Source organism: Macaca fascicularis, chromosome 1 (genome assembly GCF_037993035.2).
Source record: "Macaca fascicularis isolate 582-1 chromosome 1, T2T-MFA8v1.1".
NCBI classification, from domain to species: Eukaryota; Metazoa; Chordata; class Mammalia; order Primates; family Cercopithecidae; genus Macaca; species Macaca fascicularis.
Genome location: NC_088375.1, coordinates 225,885,487 through 225,902,139, shown reverse-complemented (window position 1 = coordinate 225,902,139; position 16,653 = coordinate 225,885,487). Strand labels below are relative to the sequence as shown.

Genomic DNA, 16,653 nt, shown 5'->3' with positions numbered 1-16,653 from the left:
AGCCTCCCGAGTAGCCGGGACTATAGGCGCCCGCCACCTCGCCCGGCTAGTTTTTTTTTTGTATTTTTTAGTAGAGACGGGGTTTCACCGTGTTAGCCAGGATGGTCTCGAACTCCTGACCTCGTGATCCGCCCGTCTCGGCCTCCCAAAGTGCTGGGATTACAGGCTTGAGCCACCGCGCCCGGCCTGTCCTCTCCTTGTAGAGAAAGGGTGAAGCACAAAGGCCAAAGGCAGTGGCTTTGTTCACCCTCCCTGGACAGCGGGCGGGAAGCAATCAGTGATGGAGGGATCTCCACGGGCAGCCCCTGCTGAGTGCGGGGTTCGTGCTGAGGGCCTGGGAGAGGGAAGGCATAAGGAAGAGAAGAGCCCAGCTTCCCAAGGGGCTTGCAGTGGCTCGCTCCTCCCAATTTCCAGAGGACCCTGTCCTTTCTTCCTTTGGGGCTGTGCCCAAATTTCTGTGGTCTAGAAGCCTGTTCCTTTGGGGTTCTCACCTCACACGACAGCATGCCGGACATTAGAGTGGACCCAAAGTTCACGTTAATTATATATATATTTTTTAAAAATTTTCTTTTGAGACGGTGTCTTGCTCTGTTGCCCCAGCTGGAATGCAGTGGTGCAATCTTGGCTCACTGAAACCTCCACTTCCCAGATTCAAGCGATTCTCCTGCCTCAGCCTCCCCAGTAGCTGGGACTACAGGCGTGTGCCACCATGCCCACCTAATTTTTGTATTTTTAGTAGAGATGGGGTTTTGTCATATTGGCCAGGCTGATCTCGAACTCCTTACCTCAAGTGATCCGCCCATCTCAGCCTCCCAAAGTGCTAGAATTATAGGCATGAGCCACCGTGACTGGCCATAATTCTATTTTTTGATGTAAAGGGTTTTTTTTTGAGATGGATCTGTCACCCAGGCTGGAATGCAGTGGCATGATCTTGGCTCACTGCAACCTCTGCCTCCTAGGGTCAAGCAATTCTCATGCCTCAGCCTCCTGAGTAGCTGGGATTACAGGTGTGTGCCACCACTCCCAGCTAATTTTTGTATTTTTTGTAGAGATGGGGTTTCAGTATGTTCGCCAGGCTGGTCTTGAACTCCTGGCCTCAAGTGATCCACTAACCTTGGCCTCTCAAAGTGTTGAGATTACAGGCGTGAGCCACTGCACCTGGCCTGATATAATGTATTTTGAAAGATTTTTATAATTTAGCTTTTGAAGTTATTTGGCTATATTGCCACTGGCTACTTTTCAGCAAGCTCCAAGCACATTCAGGAATTCTACTGAAGGGGAAAAAAAAAATAACCTACAAACTTTGATTCTAATGAGAGTTTGATGAATACTAAGCTTAACAATAAAGTTGACGTGATGTATTAAAGATTTGTTGATTTTTGGTTTTGCAAGATTCTTTTATTTGAGACGAAATCTTGCCCTATCGCCCAGGCTGGAGTGGGGTGGCACGACCTCAGCTCACTGCAACCTCTGCCTCCCTGGTTCAATTGATTCCCCTGCCTCAGCCTTCCCAGTAGCTGGGATTACAGGCACGTGCCACCACGCCTGGCTAATTTTTGCATTTCTAGTACAGATGGGGTTTCACCATGTTGGCCAGGCTGGTCTCGAACTCCTGACCTCAAGTGATCCACCTCCCAAAGTGCTGGGATTACAGGCATGAGCCATCACGCCTAGTCAGATTTTGACAGGTTTCTAATCACATGTATCGAGCAATCGTTTCAGTGTCATGAAAACCCTGTGGTCCACCTGTTTCATCTCCCCCTTCCTTCCTAAACCCTGGCAATCACTGATCTTTTTATTTGACCTATAGTTTTTCTTTTTCCAAAATGTCACATAGTTGGAATCATACAGCATGTAGCCTTTTCACACTGGCTTCTTTCACTGAGTAATATGCATTTAAGGTTCCTCCATGTCTTTTCATGGCTTGATAGCTCATTTCTTTTTAGTGCTGAATATTCTATTGCCTGGATGAACCACAGTTTATCCATTCCCCTATCCAAAGACATCTGGGTTGCTTCTCAGTTTTGGCAGTTATGAATAAAGCTGTTATAAAACCTGTGTGCAGGCCAGGCACGGTGGCTCATGCCTCTAACCCTAGCACTTTGAGAGGCTAAGGTGGGAGCATCACTTGAGCCCAGGAATTCGAGACCAGCCTGGGCAATGTAGTGAGACCTACAAAAGTAATCAAAAAATTAGCCTGGCATGGTGGCTCAAACATACAGTCCTAGCTACTTAGGAGGTTGAGGTGCGAGGCTCGCTTGAGCCTGGGAGGTCAAGGCTGCAGTGAGCTATGATTGCACCACTACACTCCAGCCTGGGTGACAGCGAGACCTTCTCTCAATCAATCAATCAGTCAATTCCATGTGCAGGTTTGTGTGTTTTCAATTCATGTGGGTAAATACCAAGAGCTTGCTTGATTGTATAGTAATGTCAGAGGCGTTTGAACCAGACTGACCCATCTTTTACAGGGGGTGGGTAAAATAAGGCTGAGACTTACTGAACTGCACTCCCGGGAGGTTAAGGCATTCTAAGTCACAGGATGAAAGAGGAGGTTGGCACAAGACACAGGTCATAAATCTTGCTGATAAAACAGGTTGCAATAAAGAAGCCCAACAAATCCTACCAAAATCAAGATGGCCACGAGAGTGACCTCTGGTCGTCCTCACTGCTACACTCCAACTAGCACCATGACAGTTTACAGATGACATGGCAACGTCAGGAAGTTACCCTATATGGTCTAAAAAGGGGAGACATGAATAATCCACCTCTTGTTTAGCATATAATTAAGACATAACCATAAAAATGGGCAACCAGCTGCCCTTGGGGCTGCTCTGCCTATGGAGCAGCCATTTTTTATTCCACTACTTCCTTTTTTTTTGGAGACAGAATCTTGCTCTGAGGCTGGAGTACAGTGGTGCTATCTTGGCTCCCTGCAACCTCTGCCTCCGGTTCAAGTGATTCTCGTGCCTCGCCTCTCAAGTAGCTGAGATTACAGGCGTGCACCATCATGCCCATGTTAAGTTTTAGTAGAGACGAGGTTTCGCCATGTTGGCCAGGCTGGTCTTGAACTCCTGACCTCGAGTGATCTACCTGCCTCGGCCTCCCAAAGTGCTGGGATTGCAGGCATGAGCCACCGCGCCTGGCCTATTCCTTTACTTTCTTAATAAACTTGCTTTCACTTTATTCTGTGGACTCACCCCAAATTCTTTCTTGTGTGAGATCCAAGAACCTTCTCTTGGGGTCTGGATCGGGACCCCTTTTTGGTACCATATAGACCAAGTTGGAAAGAATGGACGTTGAAATAGTATTAAGTCTTCCTATCTGTGAACATGGAATATTTCTCCACTTATTTAGTTCTTCCTGATTTATTTCATTAGTTTTATGATTTTCTGTATATAGATTTTGTCCATATTTTTGGGCAATTTTTGTATTTTTAGTAGAGACGAGGTTTCTCCATGTTGGCTAGGCTGGTCTTGAACCCTTGACCTCAGGTGCTCTGCCTGCCTTGGCCTTCCAAATTACTAGGATTACAGGCATGACCTGCTAGGCCTGGCCTCCTCATTTTAAAATTAAATTTAAATTAGATTCAACATTTCAATAAAGAGAAATTCAAATTGAAACACAGGCTGTTGAGACACACAAATTGCTACAAAATTTCTAAAACTAACTCCCAATTGATCTGTTTTGCTGTAGACTAGTAACAGTTGGTGGGCCGGCACTGATCCATTAATACATATTGCCCAGGTGTAGTGGCTCTCCTATAATCCCAGCACTTTGAGAGGCTAAGGCAGGCAGATTGCTTGAGCCCAGGAGTTTGAGACCAGCCTGGGCAACATGGTGAAATTCTGTCTTTACAAATAAACTTAAAAATTAGCTGGACATGGTGGTGTGTGCCTGTAGTCCTATCTACTTGAAGGGCCGAGGCAGGAGGATTGTTTGAGCCTGGGAGGTAGAGGCTGCGGTGAGCTGAGGTCACGCCACTGCACTCCAGCCTGGGTGACAGAGTAAGACCCTGTCTCAACAACAACAAAATATATATTTAAATTTTCCAAAATACATTTGATAGGCTCCAGAAAAGCTTAAATGCCTGAGGTACTGGGCCTCTAGTGTTCAGTGTTTTCTTAATATATACTATTTTCTTAATAATTGCTATTGGCTACTTCTTTTATGAAGTTCCTTGAAGATACAGATAATCATGTATTCATCTTTTCATCACGGTACTTCCCACAGATCCTGACAGAGCAAATTCAAAATGTTCACTGAATGGTGCATTTGAGCAGAAAAGACCTGAATATAAAAGGATAAGTCCTCAAACAGGCACCCATGAGTGACACAGAATTCTACACAGGTTTTGATTTTTTAATGCTCCACAGGGAGGCAGGAGGCTGGTTGTTCCTTTCTCTTTTTCAATTTTATTTATTTATTTTTGAGATGTAGTCTCACTCTGTCGCCCTGGTTGGAATGCAATGGCCATGATCTTGGCTCACTGTAAGCTCTGCCTCCTGGGTTCAAGCGATTCTCCTGCCTCAGCCTCCCGAGTAGCTGGGATTACAGGTTCGCACCACCATGCCCGACTCATTTTTGTATTTTTAGTAGAGACGGGGTTTCTTCATGTTGGCCAGGCTGGACTCGAACTCTAGACCTCAAGTGATCTGCCCTCCTTGACCGCCCAAAGTGCTGGGATTACAGGTGTGAACCGCTGTGCCCGGCCTCAACTTCTAGTGAAATAGCTTTTCACTAGAAAAATTTCAAAAGTAGTACAGAGATTTTCCACATGCTCTTTGCCCACTTCCCCTAACACTAATATCTTATAACCATAGTACAATTATTATTATTATTATTATTATTTTGGAGATGGAGTCTCATTCTGTTGCCCAGGCTGGAGTGCAGTGGCACAATCTTGTCTCACTGCAACCTCTGCCTCCCAGGTTCAAGCAATTCTACTGCCTCAGCCTCCTGAGTAGCTGGGATTACAGGCATGCACCACCATGCCTGGCTACTTTTTTTTTTTTTTTTTAGTAGAGACAGGGTTTCTCCATGTTGGTCAGGCTGGTCTCGAACCCCCAACCTCAGGTGATCTGCCCATCTCGGCCTCCCAAAGTGCTGGGATTACAGGTGTGAGCCACCATGCCTGGCCACCATGGTACAATTATTATTGAATTTAAATGATATAACACAGTTAACTCCAGACCTCATTTGAATGACATGACTTTCTCACTCCTATATTTTTCTGGTCCAGGGTCTAACCCAGGATTCCACATTGCACTTCGCTGTCAGGTCTCTTTAAGTCTCTTCCAATCTCAGTCAGTTTCTCAGTCTTTGACTTCCACGACCTTGACAGTTTGCTGATTGTTTCTTGAGCACAGCAAATTCTTGGATTATGTGGCTTTTCTCTTCTGATAAGAAACTGGTTACATTGGGTTCCCATAAAGGGGAGCAGCCTCTTCTGGAAGTTGAGTTGATTTGCAGATCTGGAAGTTTCAGCCAGTTGACTTTTGGGAACAGCCAGTTAACTTTTGGCCTTGCCTTTTCAAAAGCACAGCGATGGCCAGGTGCGGTGGCTCATGCCTATAATTCCAGCACTTTGGGAGGCTGAGGTAGGTGGATCACCTGAGGTCAGGAATTCAAGACCAGCCTGGCCGACATGGTGGAAACCTGTCTACACTAAAAATACAAAAAGTAGCCAGGCATGGTGGCGGGTGCCTGTAATTCCAGCTACTGGGGAGACTGAGGCAGGAGAATCGCTTGAACCCAGGAAGCAGTGAGCTGAAATCTCACCGTTGCACTCCAGCCTGGGCGACAAGAGCAAACTCTGTCTAAAAAAAAAAAAAAAAAGCACAGCAACAGGCTCAGGTTTGTGGCTCTTTTCCAACTGGGCCTGTGTGGGCCTGTCAGTGTAACCAGAAGTAACACATTCTGTCTCCCGGGGGCTGTGTTTTGGGGAAATTGTGAGGACCTCTCTCATTTCTTCTGTGGTGCTGACTGTCCATTTAGGGAGCTCTGCTCGGGTCCTCAGTTCCTCAGCTCCCATCCGCTTTTAGCATTGCTGACCTTGCATGCCTCCTTTTCTTGCAAGCATTGATTTTTGAGGCCAGCCACATCTCAAGCTCTACATACCAAGCACTTGTTCTGCCAAACGGCCGGTGAAAACCTTTCAGGCCAGATTACTGCGTTACAGCACATTACGTTATGAATTTAATCATAGCTCCCTGCTCCTTTAGACAATTTGGAAAGGAAGAAGGGGGGCATCTGACGGGTTTTAAATACCTCATATTTGCTGTCTTTTAAGAAAATGTTCTTGTTTACAGCCACCACTGATGACTTTAAATAGGAAGATCTTGCCGGGCATGGTGGCTCATGCCTATAATCCCAGCACTTTGGGGGGCTGAGGAGGTCGGATCATTTGAGGTCAGGAGTTCGAGACCAGCCTGGCCAATATGGTGAAACCCCGTCTCTACTAAAAATACAAAAATTGGCCAGGCGTGGTGGCATATTCCTGTAATCTCAGCTACTGGGAAGCCTGAGGCAGGAGAATCGCTTGAACCCAGGAGGCAGAGGTTGCAGCGAGCCTAGATCATGCCACTGCACTCCAGTCTGGGTGACAGAGTAAGATTCTGTCTCTAAATAAATAAATAAATAAATAAATAAATGGGAAGAGCTTGCTCATGAGACACATGCTGCCTGGCCGTTTCCAATGCCAAAGTTCTATCCTCATGGGTATTTTTCTTAGTCACTTTTCTTAGTAACTGAGTCCATTTTTCCTTTTTGTGTAGTTCATTCCAAAAGACAGAGATTTCAGCTGGGTGTGGTGGCTCACGCCTGTAATCCCAACATTTTGGGAGGCCGAGGCAGGTGAATCACTTGAGGTCAGGAATTCGAGACCAGCCTAACCAATATGGTGAAACCCCATCTCTACTAAAAATACAAAAATGAGCCAGGCGTGGTGGCGGGCACCTGTAGTCTCAGCTACTTGGGAGACTGAGGTGGGAGGATCCCTTGAAGCCAGGAGTTGGAGGCTGCAGTGAGTTGCTCCAGTAAGTCATGATCGTGCCACTGCACTCCAGCCTAAGCAGCAGAGGGAGCCTGAAAAAAAAAAAAAAAAGAAAAGAAAACAGTCCTAAGAGGCCCCATTTCCTATTCTTATACCTTCGGCAAATTCCAAAATCAGCCAGAGATAGAGAGTAGAATTCTAGTTTCCATGCCCATTGACCGTAATTTTTCAGGACCTTCCCTTTCTCTGGGGCCAGCAAGCCGGACCTGCCACTATGTGGTCGTGTCTTTGGCCTGTTGCTTCTGAGCGGGAAGGTGTGTACTGGGGAGAAGCACTTGCCCGGTCTGGTTTACTCGGTGCCTGGCCTCCATCCTGACCTCACCCTGTGCCCTGCGTGCAAACGCCTCTTCTCCTTTGGCGACCCTGCTCATGGCATGCTAAGCCAGTCTATGGTATTGACTTGCCCTAGGCTCAGACAGGTGGGAGGTGAGCAGAGAAGCTACCCAGCCTGTAGGCCTGACCCCTCTGTGTTCACCTACTCTGCTCTCAGCCCCACCTTTTCTCTCCAGTGCAGATCAGCCTGCCCTCCACCATGCGCATGACAGCAGCCGACGGCACTGTGTACATAGCCCAGCAGATGCACTTTCACTGGGGAGGAGCGTCCTCGAAGATCAGGGGCTCTGAGCACACTGTGGACGGGATCAGACATGTGATCGAGGTACCTGAGGACTCCCACTGTGTACTCTTTCCTTCAAATCCTGTAGTCACTTTCCTTTTTATTTATTTATTTTGAGACACAGTCTTGCTCTGTTGCCCCGGCTGGAGTGCAGTGGCGCGATCTCAGCTCACTGCAACCTCCACCTTCTGGGTTCAAGCAATTCTCTTGCCTCAGTCCCTTGAGTAAATGGGATTACAGGTACCCACCACCATGCCCGACTCAGTTTTGTATTTTTAGTGGATATGGAGTTTCACCATGTTGGTTAGGCTGGTCTTGAACTCCTGACCTTAGATGATCCACCCGCCTTGGCTTCCCAAAGTGCTGGGATTATAGGCGTGAGCCACAGTGTCGGCCATCACTTTTCTTATTAAAATAGCCAAGGCTGGGTGCACTGGCTCACACCTGTAATTCCAGCACTTTGGGAGGCCAAGGTAGGGGAATTGCTTGAGCCCAAGAGTTCTAGATCAGCCTGGGCAACGTAGCAAGATCCTGTGACTAAAAAAAAAAAAAAATTAGCCAGAGTGGTGGCGCACACCTATAGTTCCAGCTTCTAAGGAGGCTAAGGTGGGAGGATGGCTTGAGACCAGGAGGTTGAGGCTGCAGTGAGTCCTGATCATGCTGCTGCACTCCAGTCTGAGTAACAAAACAAACAAAAACAGCCAAAAGACTTTGTGCAAAGGTAGCAGTTAAGTTATCCTGAAGTTGAGTTTATTTTTTATTCACTCAGCAACTGTTGATGGATCACCACTTTGTGGCAGGGGTTCAGGCAAGGTCCTGCCCTTACAGGACTCAGGTGGGCAGGACTTCACAGCCCACAGGGTGTGGCAAGCCCTCCTTTGTTTCAGCTGGATTTTTATGTGTTTGATTTTCTTTTTTTATTTTTTGAGACGGGGTTTTGCTCTTTTGCCCAGGCTGGAGTGAAGTGGTGTGATCTTGGCTCACTGCAACCTCTGTCCCCTGGGTTCGAATGATTCTCCTGCCTCAGCCACCCGAGAAGCTGGGATTACAGGCACCTGCCACCATGGCCGGCTAATTTTTGTATTTTTAGTAGAGACGGGGTTTCACCATGTTGGCCAAGCTGGTCTCAAACTCCTGACCTCAAGTGTTCCACCTGCCTCAGCCTCCCAAAGTGCTGGGATTACAGGCATGAGCCACTGCGCCTGGACTGTGTTAGATTTTCTGAGTTCTCTCTTTTGCCAGAATCCATCCAAAGGATGACTACACGTTAACAGTGGTTGCCTGGGACAAGGGGCACAAGCTCACTCTCCCTGCAAAGTCCCCAGACACCCCAGGAGAACCCTATGTCCTCATGTGACCCCTTCAGACTCTGCCAGCTTGTCTGCCTGGAGGGAGGGTGTGGTTGGGAAATGGCCTGAAACTGCCATCTTCCAGAATCCCACTCTTGCTCTTTCCATTCTTTGGGAAGTTTCTGCTCTTGATTCATGGGATTTGCAGCCCAAGTGGAGGGAGATAGAGGTCCAAGTTGCTTGTGTGGAACAGTCTGAGGCCTCAGATGGAGCACCTTCCTTTCTCTTCCTTCTTCCCTGGAAATCTTCAGCATCCAAATTTCTATGAACTGCCCTTGACGCACCCTACCTTGCTCTTACAGATTCACGTTGTTCACTACAATTCTAAATACAAGAGCTATGAGACAGCCCAAGATGCGCCGGATGGTTTGGCTGTACTGGCAGCCTTCGTTGAGGTAAGCAGAAACTACCCACGTGTGTCTGCAAAATCTAGTTGAACAGTCTTCTTCATTATCACTCTCCATCTTTTCCTGAGCTCACAGTTCTTGGAAACATTGACTGGATGGAAGATCACTGTGCTTTTGTGCTGTCAATCTCCAGACTTTAGTTACCATGGACAAGCTGACTTACAAGAGCTGGAATCCCAGAGGGGTTGCGTAGACACAAATTGTTCGAAGGGCAAGGGGAAACCTGCAACCCAATCAGACAAAGGCAACACCTCTGCATTTCCTTTATTTATTTATTTTATTTTTTGAGAAAAAGTTTCACTCTTGTCGCCCAGGTTGGAGTGTAGTGGCACGATCTCAGCTTACTGCAACCTCCGCCTCCCAGGTTCAAACGATTCTCCTGCCTCAGCTTCTCAAGTAGCTAGGATTACAGGTGCCTGCCACCATGCTTAGCTAATTTTTGTATTTTTAGTAGAGATGGGTTTCACTATATCGGCTAGGCTGGTCGCGAACTCCTGACCTCAGGTGATCCGCCCACCTCGGCCTCCCAAAGTGCTGGGATTACAGGTGTGAGCTACCATACCCGGTCAACACCTCTGCATTTCTAAGAAAATCTAGACGGTGGGGCTGGGCGCGGTGGCTTACATCTGTAATCCTAGCACTTTGGGAAGCCAAAGTGGGTGGATCACTTGAGGTCAGGAGTTCAAGACCAGGCTGACCAACATGGCAAGACCCCATCTCTACTAAAAATATAAAAATTAGCTGGGCATGATGGCGGGCACCTGTAACTCCAGCTACTTGGGAGGCTGAGGCAGGAGAATCACTTGAACCCAGGAGGCGGAGGTTGCAGTGAGCCAAGATCACACTATTGCATTCCAGCCTGGGCAATAAAGCTAGACTTCGTCTCAAAAAAAAAAAAAAAAAAAAAAAAGCTGGGCACGGTGGCTCACACCTGTAATCCCAGCACTTTGGGAGGCCGAGGCAGGAGAATAACTTGAACCCGGGAGGTAGAGGTTGCAGTGAGCTGAGACTGTGCCATTGCACTGCAGCCTGGGCAACAAGAGTGAAACCAAAACCAAAACAAAACAAAAACGCCAGGCATGGTGGCTCATGCCTGTAATCCTGGCACTTTGGGAGGCCGAGGCAGGCGGATCACCTGAGGTCAGGAGTTTGAGACCAGCCTGACCAACACGGAAAAGCCCCATCTCTACTAAAAATGCAAAATTATCAGGGCGTGGTGGTGCATGCCTGTAATCCCAGCTACTGCGGGGGCTGAGGCATGAGAACCACTCAAACCCAAGAGGCAGAGGCTACAGTGAGCCAAGATAATGCCACTACACTCCAGCCTGGATGACAAAGCGAGACTCTATCTTAAAAACAAAACAAAACAAAAGTTGGGCATGCAAAGAAACAGGAAAATGTAATCCATATTTAGGAGGAAAAAAATAACTCAAATCAATCAACAGAAACTGACCTGAGTGGACCCAGAGCGATTAGGCAGACAGGACTTTAAAACAACTATCAATGCTGTGGCTAAGTTAAAAAAAAAAACAAAACAAAACCCAAAAACCACCAACTATCATAAATGTTTGAAGAATGAAAGGAAACTATGTTCAAAGAATTGAAGGAAAATATGATGACAATGACTTAAAAAGGGAATCTCAATAGAGAAATAGAAACTTTAAAGATGCACCAAATGGAAAGTCTAGAGTTGAAAAGTATAATAAACAAAATGAAAAAAATCACTAGATGGGCCCAAAGCAGATGTGAGGCAGCAGAAGAAAAAAAGAATCAGTTCATTTGAAGATAGAGCAATGAAGTTATCCAATTTGAAAAACAGAGAAAAAAGACAGAAGAAAAATGAACAGCCTTGTAGACTCACGGGGACAACATCAAGTATAGCATCACACACACACACACACACACATATATATATAATGGGAGTCCCAGAAGGAGAGGAGAGAGAGAAAGTGGAAGTAAAAAACCAAACAAAACAATAGCCAAAAAGCCTCAAATCTGAGGAAAAACATAAATTTACCAATCCAAGAAACTAAAAAAACCCCAAATCTGATAAATAAACCCCAAGTCTAGATACATCAAAAATTAAACTGCTGAAAGCAGCAAGAGAAAAGGGATTTCTTATATGTAGAGAAATGACCGTCCAATTAATGGCTGACTTTTCAAGTCATCAGAACATGGTGGAATGACTGTCAATCAACAATTCTATATCCAATCAACCACCCTTCAACAATGAAGGTGAAACAAAGACATTCCCAGATATACAAGAACCAGTATAATTGCTAGCAGGCCTGTCTTACAAGTCATATATAAGGATGCTCTTCTGGCTGAAAGAAAATGATACCAGACAGTAACTCCGATCCACAGAAGGAAGTGAAGAGTACTGGAAATGGAGAACAGAGAAGACTACACACATATATTTTTTGTGTTTTCTTCTTTCAATTTCTTTTTAAAAACCATCAAGATTATTTAAAGCAATGACTATACCACTATATATACCACTGGCTTATAATATATGTAGATGTAATGCATATGACAAAAATAGAAGAAAGGACAAGGAAGAAATAGAGCTCTTTTGAAGCAAAGTTGCTATATTTTACTGAAATTAAATTAATATTAACCTGACATAGATTGTGATTGAGTTGTATATGGTAATCACTTGAGCAACCACTAAGAAAATAACTAAAAATGATTAAATGGTACATGAAAAGTATTTGCTTAACACAAAAGAAGGCAGTAAAGGTGGACCAATGCAACAATAAAGGCACGAGACATCTAGAAAACAAATAGCAAATGCAGTCAGAAAGCCAAGAAAGCCAAATTCATGCACAGTGAAAGAGATCAACCACTTGACTGAAAAGAACCATTGAATATAGACCTTTTTCACCCAAAGCAACTTTTCTGACTTTTAAAGCCAATACTCATTCAGAAAGAGTGATCTGGTGTTGGGGGAATTGTAGTCGTTCTGCCTTGGACATTTGGCTCTCTGTCGGAAGTCCTGAGGATGAAGAAGTGAGCTCGTGAGATCAAGCCCTCCTCATCACAAAGAATCTGACTGTGGCTGACACTGCCCAAAACAAGCACACAGGCTGGGTGTGGTGGCTCACACCTGTAATCCCAGCACTTTGGGAGGCCAAGGTGGGCAGATCACGAGGTCAGGAGTTCGAGACCAGCCTGGCCAACATGGTGAAACCCCGTCTCTACTAAAAATACAAAAAAATTAGCCAGGCGTGGTGGTGAGCACCTGTAATCCCAGCTACTCAGGAGGCTGAGGCAGGAGAATAGCTTGAACCCGGAAGGCGGAGGTTGCAGTGAGCTGAGATCACCCCACTGCACCCCAGCCTGGGCAAGAGAGAAAGACGCCCTCTCAAAAAACAAACAAACAAACAAACAAAAAACCCACAAACAAACAAACAAAAACAAGCTTGCAGGGGACTTTTTTAGAGTAAGTGTTGGCCATTTCTGAGGGCATCACCAATGACTGAGAAGCTTCTTTCCCTGGAAGCTGCCAAAATACTTAAGATAGTGCCTTTCTGGAGGGACTCCTGAACCTGTGTGGTTGGTAGCAAAGAACAGTCAGACTGTCTCTGCCAAAACACAACAGGGCACAGGCTGCCTCTCCTTACTCTCTAGGCTCGGCCCAATCAGCTAGAAAGCTGAGCGGCTGGATGAGTAGAGATGGTGCTGGGGCCTCTTCTTCACTTATGCTCAGTGCTCTGCGCTTCGTTGCAGGTGAAGGATTACCCTGAAAACACTTACTACAGCAGCTTCATTTCTCATCTGGCCAACATCAAGTACCCAGGTAAGGGAAGCCAACTGCGGCTGCAGGAGGGAAAGGGAATGAGTGTGAGTGTGAGAGTGAGGTGTGCCCAGGGGGCAGGGGATTGATGCTGGTGGGGAGGGTGGCCAGTGGGCCCTGCCAAGGGAGTCCACCCCTCCCTGTGCCAGATTACTTGTTCCAGTGATTTCTGCTGTTGGCTTAGGCAGCAAACCTCTCTGAAAAGGCTGTGCATAAATTCGATGTGTCACTTCCTATGATTGGAACTTCTGGCTGGAGTTGCACTAAGTAGGGATATCCTCGCTTCGATGACTGTCACCTCAGCTGGCAGTGACAGTCCTGGCGGCTAGAGAGATGTCCACCTGGCTCCAGGCTGAGATGAATGTCAAGAGGGAAGCCCTCGTCATCCCGCTTGGACATACAGACACTCGGGGTGTTCTTCCGTCCCCTCTGCCTCCAGAAGGCAGCATTCTTGTAAGAGCCATCTCCCGCCCAGGGTCAACCCTTGACTTTGAGCTATAACCACATCAGCTCTGCATTCTCGACTTCACGTGTCCCATTCCGCCCGCACCTCCCAGCCTCCCAGGCTCCCAGTCCTCTGACTTCAGCACCCAGCCCCTCCTGCAACTCACCTGACCCGAGTCCTCCAAACCTGGGGCTTCCACATTCTCGCTCCTAGTGACGCCTGTGTTCTTTCATCTGTCTCCCAGCTGAGATTCCACCCCAACACTCTGAAGTCTCCCTCAACACTCCCATGCAAACACCCTCTATGCCGTCACTCCTCTACCCCTCCACAGACTCACTGGCAAAGCTCCAGACCAACTCAGAGCTGGCAGCCAAAAAGCTGGATGCAGTTGGACAGGAATCCATAGACATCTAACTGGTATTATTATCGCTATTATTTTTGAGACATGGTCTCGCTCTGTCGTGCAGGCTGGGGTGCAGTGGTGGGATCATGACACAGTGCAGCCTCGACCTCTGGGGCTCAGTTGATCCTCCCACCTCAGCCTCCTGAGTAGCGGGGACTACAGGTGCACTACCATGCTTGGCTGTTTTTTTTGTATTTTTAGTAGAGACAGGGTCTCACCATGTTCTCAGGCTGGTCTTCAACTCCTAGGCTTAAGTGATCCGCCCGCCTCAACTTCCCAGAGTTTTGGGATTATAGGCATGAGCCACTGCACCTGGTCAACTGGTATTATTTTTTTATTTATAGCTACAAATATGAACAGTGCCCAGAAATCCTAAAGTACCACCCTGGGCATTTTCTTTCTGACCTCCCAAATTCTTGTCACACGCTTTCTCCTCTCTCCTGAAGCCCCTGTGCCCGGGCTCCAGCAACTCCCCTGGAGCTGATGCTCCCACGCTCACTCCATTGAGAAGGCAGAAGCCACAGGCCAGAAACACTCCACTCCTTAACCCATGTGCATCTGGACCAAATTCCACGTCCCTTCTTTAGCTGCAATGGATGACAAATCCCTGCTCTTGTCAACACCACCCCTCCCATGTGGGCCCCAACCCCACTCCTCTTCCACGCTCAGGGCCTCCTTTCCTGCCATTCTCTCCCCTCTCTTCTGCATCACTGATTTCTCTTTTTTCTTTTTTGAGATGGAGTCTCGCTCTGTCACCAGGCTGGAGTGCAGTGGCACGATCTCAGCTCCCTGCAACCTCCGCCTCCCGGGTTCAAGTGATTCCCCTGCCTCAGCCTCCTGAGTAGCTGGGATTACAGGCACACACTACCACGCCTGGCTAATTTTTTGTATTTTAGTAGAGACAGGGTTTCACCATGTTGGCCAGGATGATCTCGATCTCCTGACCTCGTGATCTGCCCACCTCAGCCTCCCAAAGTGCTGGGATTACAGGCGCGAGCCACTGCGCCCGGCCTGCATCGTTGATGTCTTACTCTTTATTAAAGCTTACTGTTCAGGCCGGGCGCGGTGGCTCAAGCCTGTAATCCCAGCACTTTGGGAGGCCGAGACGGGCGGATCACAAGGTCAGGAGATCGAGACCATCCTGGCTAACCCGGTGAAACCCCGTCTCTACTAAAAAATACAAAAAACTAGCCGGGCGAGGTGGCGGGCGCCTGTAGTCCCAGCTACTCCGGAGGCTGAGGCAGGAGAATGGCGTGAACCCGGGAGGCGGAGCTTGCAGTGAGCTGAAATCCGGCCACTGCACTCCAGCCTGGGTGACAGAGCGAGACTCCGTCTCAAAAAAAAAAAAAAAAAAAAAAAAAAAAAGCCTACTGTTCAGCACACACATCTGCCCTAATGCCTCCCACCTCCAAACACAAGCAAACAAATGTATCTCCTGACTTTACCATTCTCCAGTTGCCCCCCAGTTCTCTGGCTCCCCTTGAAAGGTCATAGAATAGTCCTGTTCTCCTTTCTCACCCACCCCACCCTGAGCTGCCCCTGCTCCACCGAGCCGGAGTGGTGGGCAAATCTATGGGCCACTCTTCTTCTCTTGTCTTAGTTTACCTTCAAAGGGTGGTCCGCAGCACCCCAGCTCCGCCCTCTCACTCTCTGGCTCCTGCTCTAAGTGTTGGGTGGAGTCAGGCTCTGTCTCATCTCAGTGACTCCACGCAGTCCCACAGCCTGAATTAAAACTTACCACTTAAGGCCGGGAGCGGTGGCTCACACCTCCCAGCACTTTGGGAGGCTGAGGCGGGCCCATCACCTGAGGTCAGGAGTTTGAGACCAGTCTGGCCAACATGGTGAAACCCCGTCTCTACTAAAAATACAAAAATTAGCCAGGCGTGGTGGCGGGTGCCTGTAATCCCAGCTACTTGGGAGGCTGAGGCAGGAGAATCGCTTGAACCTGGGAGGTGGAGTTTGCAGCAAGCTGAGATTGTGCCATTGCACTCCAGCCTGGGTGACAGAGTGAGACAACATCTCAAACAACAACAAATTTACAACTTAAACCATTTTAAATGTACAGTTCAGTAGCATTAAGTACTTTCACATTGTGGTGCAACCATCACACCCCTCCATTGCTGGAACTTTTGTCATCTTCCTAAACTGAAACTCTGTACCCGTTCAACAGTAACTCCCCATCTCCCCTTCCAGCTTCTGGTAACCACAGTTTCTGTCTCTAAGAATTTGACTATTCTAGGTACCTCATATAAGTAGAATCATACAGTATTTATCTTTTTTTTTTTTTTTTTTTTGGTCTGGATTATTTCACTTAGCATAATGTCTTTTAGGTTCACCCACATTATAGCATGTTATCAGAATTTCATTCCTTTTTAAGGCTGAAGTGGCTGGGTGAGGTGGCTCACACCTGTAATCCCAGTGCTTTGGGAGGCTAAGGCTGGCGGAGCACTTGAGGTCAGGAGTTTGAGACCAGCCTGGCCAACATGGTGAAACCCCATCTCTACTAAAAATACAAAAATTAGCCGGGTGTTAATGGCAGGTGTCTGTAATCCCAGCTACTCAGGAGGCTGAGGCAGGAGAATCGCT

At 47.3% G+C, this 16,653-nt stretch overlaps 1 protein-coding gene across 2 annotated transcripts in view; it reads left to right on the top strand.

Annotated features, from left to right (window-relative positions):
• CA6 (carbonic anhydrase 6) overlaps nucleotides 1-16,653 on the top strand; it is a 36,940-nt gene that overhangs the window by 5,750 nt on the left and 14,537 nt on the right. For both annotated transcript variants that reach the window (XM_065530118.2, XM_045381265.2), the window contains exons 3-5: nucleotides 7,561-7,709; nucleotides 9,319-9,411; nucleotides 13,153-13,222. In XM_065530118.2, coding sequence (XP_065386190.1) covers nucleotides 7,561-7,709; nucleotides 9,319-9,411; nucleotides 13,153-13,222 — 312 coding nt within the window. The remainder of the gene's footprint in view (nucleotides 1-7,560; nucleotides 7,710-9,318; nucleotides 9,412-13,152; nucleotides 13,223-16,653) is intronic.